This window comes from Amblyomma americanum, chromosome 2, assembly GCF_052857255.1.
Source record: "Amblyomma americanum isolate KBUSLIRL-KWMA chromosome 2, ASM5285725v1, whole genome shotgun sequence".
Taxonomy (NCBI): Eukaryota; Metazoa; Arthropoda; class Arachnida; order Ixodida; family Ixodidae; genus Amblyomma; species Amblyomma americanum.
This window is the reverse complement of record NC_135498.1, coordinates 177,795,189-177,803,188: the sequence shown is the minus strand read 5'-3', so window position 1 is coordinate 177,803,188 and position 8,000 is coordinate 177,795,189. Positions and strand designations below refer to the sequence as shown.

At 43.5% G+C, this 8,000-nt stretch overlaps 1 protein-coding gene and 1 long non-coding RNA gene across 2 annotated transcripts; both read right to left on the bottom strand.

Moving 5' to 3' along the window:
- Positions 1-799: 799 nt before the first annotated feature.
- LOC144122017 (uncharacterized) lies at positions 800-4,706 on the bottom strand. The gene is made up of 3 exons (XM_077655529.1): positions 4,618-4,706; positions 4,307-4,552; positions 800-3,289 (listed from the first exon to the last, which is right to left on the bottom strand). The coding sequence occupies exons 2-3, from the start codon at positions 4,513-4,515 to the stop codon at positions 2,512-2,514; spliced, it is 987 nt and encodes a 328-aa protein (XP_077511655.1). The 5' UTR covers positions 4,516-4,552; positions 4,618-4,706; the 3' UTR covers positions 800-2,511.
- Positions 4,707-4,727: 21 nt separating this feature from the next.
- LOC144122016 (uncharacterized) lies at positions 4,728-7,704 on the bottom strand. Its single transcript, XR_013312774.1, has 5 exons — positions 7,580-7,704; positions 7,200-7,392; positions 6,649-6,723; positions 4,919-6,577; positions 4,728-4,857 (listed from the first exon to the last, which is right to left on the bottom strand). It is a non-coding gene; the product is annotated as an uncharacterized LOC144122016 (long non-coding RNA).
- Between the last annotated feature and the right edge of the window lie 296 nt (positions 7,705-8,000).

Here is an 8,000-nt window from a genome sequence, read left to right as displayed (position 1 = left end):
GGTAATTCTCTTAGTATCTTCATCAGTAATTGCAGAAAATAAAAAAAAGTTTATCTAGCCTGGAGTTGGCGCGCTTTAACTTACTGCCACTAGATGGCGCCACTGTGTTTACATCCAAACGCACAAAGGGACGATGCGGCACGGCAAACAGGTGTCGTAGTTGTTCGTTTTTACAGCGCTCGCAACGCAACGTGCGCTGTGTATGCAAGCTTACTGAGGTTTACGTAGTGAAATTGTCTGCTGCATAGAGCTACTACTACCAACACTAGAGGGAAAGCGGCGGCAGCACTCCCATGTAAACCCTCTCCACTTTTTTTATAACCGTGGGCGAAGCCATATTGTTACTCCGCTCATGGTTCCCTGCATGGTTCAGGCGACCTAGACCAAGTTTAACAAATTAACAGCAATTGCAGCGTACTAACCTGGCAACCTCGCAACTCCCCCAGCATGGCCGCGCGCTTCGTAGTGCGCGTCAAAAAGCTATACGAGGAATGGTGCTGCGGCTTGCTTACGTGCTGTGTTGAATTCCTTTCTAGTTCATGCGCAAAATGTTCGCGATGGTGCGCGCACGAAGATACTTCCAGGTGGTGGTGAATCTTGTGCCGCTCATTACGTATGATTTGTGTTTGTGTGAGCCGAGATCAACGAGGTTTGTGGCGAGGTTCAGCAAGGTTTGTTTTGATGTACAGGGTATTATAAAACATGCATTCCCCATGCCTTTTTGCGTTACCTGGAGTGCCTTTAGTAAAGTTTGCACCATCGTCACCTCCTGTCTTCTCCGGCAGTCAGATCTCGTTGGTGTTCCATACAGGAGACGAGGCAGAAGGGAGACGACACTCGCACAGAGTGCAGCGCATGCCTTCTGTACCGCTGCCTGTTAAGATCGGAATTCTGTTTGAATACAACGCAAAATCTGTAACAGACTCCGTTCCGAAAGGTTTAATCTGCTTGCAACGAAGCACCAAAGCGTACATACATGGAAGAATTTTATGCAAGAGACATGTGGGATAAGTCGCACTCGGAGAGCACAAACAGAGTATTGTGCAAGGTGATGATGGTAAAGAGAAACGTTGGAATGCGGTTTGCTCGCGTACAGCTTTGGAAATATCAAAAATTCGGGCCATATTCTGTAAAACAAAAAATTGACAACCAGTGCATCTGCACAATCACAAGCATGTCAGATTATAATACAACCTGCCACTGCAAAGTTACAGCTGGTTTCATAGTTGACAGTCATTTAACTTGAGCAGTTATGTTAGTGAATGCCTGCTTTTTATTTCTGCCATAAATTCACTGACGTTACTGTTGTACCCACTAGACAAATAAAAGTATCATAGCTTGTAAATAATGTCTCAGTCATACACAATGCAGCATTCAATACCTTTACATCTTTTCACACACTCAAGAAATGCAGATGAAAAAAATAAACAGTACCAAGATCTCTGCTCTTATTTGCTGAACACCTAACAGGGCAGCCTTGATGCAGTACTAGGGGGAACATGGAAAAAAAAACATGTTCAACGTAGTATCAATACAGTGATTTTGCATGAACAATGTTGGAATAAATGTTCGATGTCACTCTTCATCATACTTGTTATCTATAGCACGACTGTGCATCTGGTGCAGATCCCTTCAGAAATAGCATCCCTCATAGCCTACGCCACTCTGGAACGTTAAACCCCACAAAACCAAAAAATAGAACCTTCAGAAATGCACATGGGCGTCTGTGTAAAAGCTGAAATGTGCACCTGCTTTGCATTTCTTTAACGCGAATAAATGTTTGAGTACTTGCTGAACACTTCAGTGACCTTAGCTTCAGAAACATTTTCTGCACTGAACATTGCACTGGTGAAGAGTTGTTGCATTACACATGTAAGGTGTGTTTTAAGGAACTTCAACAAAGAGATTCTTATTTCTTCTACTACAATCGACAGACATATTTACCTTGCGTGTCATGCATAATTGCCATTTATCTGACATAAGGCATGACACGAGATCTTTGCACGGTAATGGAACGCAGTCCTGACTTTTACACTGCGATACCGCTTTATAAACATGCACGTTGGCCAGGTTCATTCCTACAATGCACTGGTGAAGCAACCCCACTACTATCACTGTATCAACAGTTGTTGAATGCCAAATTTTAATAATTTAAAATCAGGAGTATTTAAGAGAATATGCAATACGGCTAGTTGGAACAGCTGGTACTCTGTATTTTGTAATAAATTTTCGGCATGTGTAAGACCCCAGGTATCAAAATTATTGAGGAATCCTCTTCTGCAGCGTGCTGCATAACCCAAGTGCGACTTTGGCTTGTAAAAGTTTATTAATATTAGTTTATTCCTGTTTCCTTCATTCCTTGCTTTGCACTAAATAATTGTCATTAAGTTGCCGAGCAGACAAAGGGATATAATCGAGGGGCTCATTATGACATATACACTGACTGTTCATTAACTTTGGATCCCTTCATGTATGTGTCGTTAAGTTGATTAGTGCAATTGGAAATGGTTGTTATTGATGCTGAAACAAGATTTGCTTTGTAAGCAGTGCTCTAACATATGCCCCTCTTGCCCTCTCTGTTATCCTTCTAGCCTCCTCTCTCAGTCTGAGAGTGACATATTTCTTCAAAACGAACTTGATCACTCCAATTACATGTGCTGGGTTCTCTTTATACTGTTCTACTTCCTTCAAGCTCTGCTCATGTCGTTGGCAGAAATTCTGGAAGGACTGTATAACCAAGCGGTCAACGTTTTTATGCCCTTGCTCATCACTGCAGCGGAAAATGTGCTCCGCAGTGCACAGGGTGTGAATTACGAGCGCTGAATGCATGATTAGGCCTCCATTATTTCTGATGAAAATAAGGACACTTGCGATGTCATCCTGTACAAGCATCTCTAAACACGAGGTGCAGTTTATGCTCTTTGAAACAACCCACACAATAAAACCACCTATGTAGGTCACAACCTCAGTGCTAAAATTGGTGAGTCCATGGCCAAGACTGCTGTAGTCATGGTCAGTTATGGCAATAGCGATGTACATATCTGGTGACTCGCCAGCTTCATCATCGTTGCTTCTGTGCAGACGCTCATGGGCCACTGTTGCAATTCCCTCAAAATCTGGGGTAACATTGCCGGTCGTCACAGGCAGCACATCTGCATGCACCAGTAGGCTTTTGTATGCGTACCGGAACTGCAGAGCCGAGGGGTTATTGTTCCATCCCCCTCTCTGGCGGATGCAGCTAAAGAACATTTCAAGGTGATCTTGACTGAACCGGTATGTGCAAATGTAGCTGTAATGAAAATGAAAACACTGTGACAATTTGCAATTGTTTTCCTGCCTTGGCAAACAGAATGAAGAAAACATATCTCCATTCGTAGTTCCTTGTTAATGCAACGAAGCGAAATAACAGTGAAAAGAATATTCCAGTGAGTTCAGTTTCTAGTAGTGCTCAAAACGGCACAGTTATTGCTTAATTGTTTGTTTGATAGCCAATAAGATTCTACTCTTAGTCAGCTAAGCTTATTTGCATCATGTTTCTTGCAGCCATGGTAATTGGAGAGCCTTCTGCTTTCATTTCTGATAATTATATTTTAATCAGTTTTTGTTGTTGACTTTATTAGCTTCATTTTGAATTCTATTTTCATTGAACGCTAAGATATTTTGCTACAGTGGTATTTAATACTTATGCTTCCACCACAGTGGTAAAATGATTGGATTGTTTCGCATTTTTATTGCATTTTTGCTAACTTTCTCAACTCTCCACTGCCCTCATTTGTAACTGCAACAACATGAAAAATACTTTTCTTCTCCATTTCCTTTCAAGAATTGCAGCATGCTTATTCTGTAACTCTGTGCTGTCCTACTGTGGCTCTGTACTTGACTTTTGACTATGTTTGTTATGAGCAACAATACACTGGGCTAGAGTTTGGACTGGCAGGTATTTTCTGTTATTGCCTTAATTATTCAGCGATAGACTAAAACTGCATGCTGTAAGCATGTCTAATAGGATAGCATTATTTCCATAAATTGGTTTTAGCACAAGTTTTAGAGGTGCTTTCCCGTCATTGTCACCTTGTCATGCTTTCACTGTTGGTGCTTTCAATACGCTATATAGTTAGGACAAAACGCATTGCCTTGAAACTGCATGAGGTGCCTTCAGCTGCATGGCTCAGCACCATGCACAATGCCCTACGGTCTTGCACCCTTTTTATTAATAAAGCAGCACTGAAAGTTTTCATTCATTTGGATTGTGCACTTGTGTATTGACATGCAGTAATAGTGTATGAAACACAATATGCAGTCCTACCTGCAAACAGTGGAATCGAAGAGCTTCTGGGCGAGTTCTGCAATGCTCTTCAACGAGAATGCCAAACTTATGACAGACATTCTCCGCCCCGAGATGCATACGAGCTCACGAGACGGAAGACGCAGAGACATGAGCTTTGTAGATAGTTGGAGCATCGTCTGCTTCTGAAAATTGAATGTTGCTGCTCGCAGCGGTGCTTTGAAATCCATTGCAGTTGGACTGTGCGAATTTAATATATCAAAGGCCCTGAAAGAAACATCAAAAGAAGATTGCATTACTTATGCAAACGAGAATTTTACTTCAGAACTCACCGATCAACATCAGCAATAAATTCTGCGGTTCCACCGGACCCATTGAAGTTTTGTATTCCAAGCTCCTTGGCAAACTTTAGGGTTTTTGCTCACTGATGCACTGAATGTTTGTGCAGCCAGTCGCACTTTCATAATTTGTCTGTAGTACTCAATATGTGCCCTCCGGAGTTTATTTGCTGCTCGAAGACCTTCAGCTTCTTGCAGGTCTTGCAGCCTTTCAATAAAGCCCCATTCGATTGACTGCAAAAGACAATAAATATATTAGAGGTGAATCACATTTTATCAGAGTTGAATATCTTACTCCATATTCATTGCTGTGCAGTGTTTTCTTATCGCCCAGGAGGTTTCTGAGCAATTTTAATCCATGGGCAGCATCGAATACCAGGGACACGGTCCTTGATTGGTTGCAGGGATGGGGGAAGGCCGTCACAAACTGCTCACTTGTGGCTTCATGGATCCGACAGCCAAGAAGCTTGCCAATGGATACATTAGCAGCTAGAGCATCGCATACAACAGCAACGACGTTCAGCGAACATTGTGTCAGCTGCTCGATGGCCTCATTAACTATATTTCTCAGTTGCTCCCCACTGAGTCCATTGTTGAGGAAATATCCACAGGGAATTTTCCATGGAGCTGCCACGCCAACTGCCATGAGCACGAGAGCATCTCCAGCTAGTGAGGAGTCATCTGTGTCCAGTGGACTCTGACTGTTCCCCAAGTCAACGTAGCCAATCAGTTTCCCTGTCTTAGTGTCCATCTCGCACCTTTTTCTAATACTCATTCCGTCTAGCATCAGGCAGCAAAGCCGCTCTCGTTCATTTTTTGTTTCAAATGACGTTTTGATGTGATTGAGAGCTTCACTTGTAAACCCTGGCCATGCATCAATCACTTTGAGCCAGGTGCGAATGGTCTGCCTGCTGGGCATTGGGAAAATGCTGGCCACATATTCATATGCCCTTGGAGACTGATAATACAGTGTAGTGGCAAACTTCCTCATCTTCTCACTGTATCGTCTTTGTGATGGTGATTTGGGCTTGTTAGAGCGCCAACTTTTTACAATCTCTCGTGGCAGTTCTCCAAATGCCTCCAGTGTTTCTTGTCCATTCGGAGAAATCAGTTGTTTTTCTTTCATTTCATTTAGAAGGCTTTTGAGGTCAATCATTCGCTTCTTTTTTTCTTTTAACTGTTGTGAGGCTGAATAAAGATTTCTTCGCGCAACAGACAGCTTTTTCTTGACTGTCCACAGTCGAGTTCTTGGAGATTGTGAAGCAATGTATGGGTGATCGTGGCTTACTCCTTTCTTTTTGCTGGCGCTTTTCAGAGACTGTGTTGTCTGTGGGCAATAGAATACTGTGTCAGCAACTAAGCTTCCATAATAATCTGTATATGCATACCTTATGTTGCACTTTCACTGCTGCTTTGGCTGGGCTCATTGCACCTTGGTCCTCACTGTGCATCCTTGAACTTGCACAAACTGGTGTAGCTGTCTGCTCAGGCAGAAAGGGTGTGTCAGAGGAGACAGTGCATTATCTGCCTTTTACATGTTACCTGCAAGCACTTGCGTGGAGATTTCCATGGTGATGCTGCTACTGAGCTGGGGGTTTGTGGTGCAGACATGTCCTGAAGCAGAAACAGTTTTGACGCGAGATTCTTGCTATTTATGTACAGCATCTCACCTGCTTTCGCTTGCGTATGGACTTTCTTGTGGGAGTGTGCAAGTGCTTGCAGGGGGATTTGGGTATAGGTGAGGTGACCGGTTGGCTGAGATGCGGCCACACACTAATGGCCTGAAGTAGGAACATTTTCACTACTGGAGACACCAGCAATTGGATGCATGAGACACCAATATTCGGATTCATTCTTTTACCTGCAAGCGTGGAGACTTTCTCAGTGGTAACTGAGCTCGCGAGGAGGGTGAGGACATTGTCTGTGAACTGGTTGCTTCTGGGCTTGCGTGCTCCTGCATAGATATGCCCTAAGATAAAAATTTTGTTGTCTGAAGCACTGGCCTTTCTGCTCACTTAAACTTACCCGCTTGCGTTTCTGTAATGACGTACGTGGCAGAGACTGAAGTCCTGAAATAGCACCGCAAGATGTGCTTGCAACCTAAAGTAAAAATATTGCATGAGCTGAGGCACTCGCTCTATTATAACTTATCACCCTATGCACACAGACTTGGTGAGACACCACGACTGACCGCTGTCAGAATTCTGTTTAATAATGTAGACATGCCCGGCACACAGTCTCTCCTGCATAAGCCCTCCCGTCTAGTGCACCACTCTGAACTGCTGATACAGCGGATTTTATTTAATTATCATAAACTTGATTCTTTTTATGTTGAATTGCTGCCTTTACTTTTGTACTGACATACCAGTTGCTAAATTTTTAATTGTAACTTAAATATCTAGCGTTTTGTTGAAAAGTTAGTTCTCTCTTTTTACTTATATTTGGCTGTAAATGCTCTAGACATCAGCGAGGCTCAGCGTAGTTTTTATAACTTACCCGTAATGAGCATTAAAAGTTTCACACTGAATGCAGGTTCTACTGGACATAAACAGAGCACAACCACAATTTGCACCTACCTGCTCACTCTGTACCTTTTGGAATATCGTTGGCACTGCGTCTGGTTTTAAAAAGTGCCTGGTGTGGCCGCTGTAAACGCATGACTGCTCGAAATGTCTTGAGCAGATCCTGCGCCCTATATGTAAATTAGGCAATGGTGTCCTAATAGCGCTGAGCCACTTTAGCAGCAAGTCTTTGTTGTTGTGAGGAAAGCTGAAACAAAAAAATGACAACTTCGCTTACTTTTCATATACTGTTTCAATGACAAGCCTGTACTATATACCACTAAACGTAAGGCTCCACGAATTCTCTTCATGCATGTTGCATGCATACAAGACAATCTTAAAGAAAAAAAACACGCGACAGTGCCGTTACGAATTTTTCAGAGAACAGTACTCACACATGAAGAGAAATTCCCGATCCCTTTTGGCATCTTGTTTTGCATATGATGCACGATGGCGGCATTCTGCTGAAACTCTGTGCACGAGCGAGATAAAGCGGTAGATCGCGATGCGCGGAGCCACAGCGCGCTGCGTGCTTACGGCATCTACTGAGCAACTGACAGGCGAGCGTGTATAAGCGGACGGTTCTGTTCTCGCTATTCTCTTGTTTTTATCTGTGTTCTTGTGCTTTCCAGCGAAGGCGGGCTTACTCGCCCGGCCGACTGCTATGGCAGTTTCGGGTGTCGCCCTGAACGCTGCCGACGGGTCCCGAGTCCAGATTCTTGTGTGCGATCGACCGCCGTGCGCGCAAGAGATACGATCGACCAACGTGCGCACGGAAAACGACTTTCGTCTGCAGCGCTTTCCCGGCACCGAATC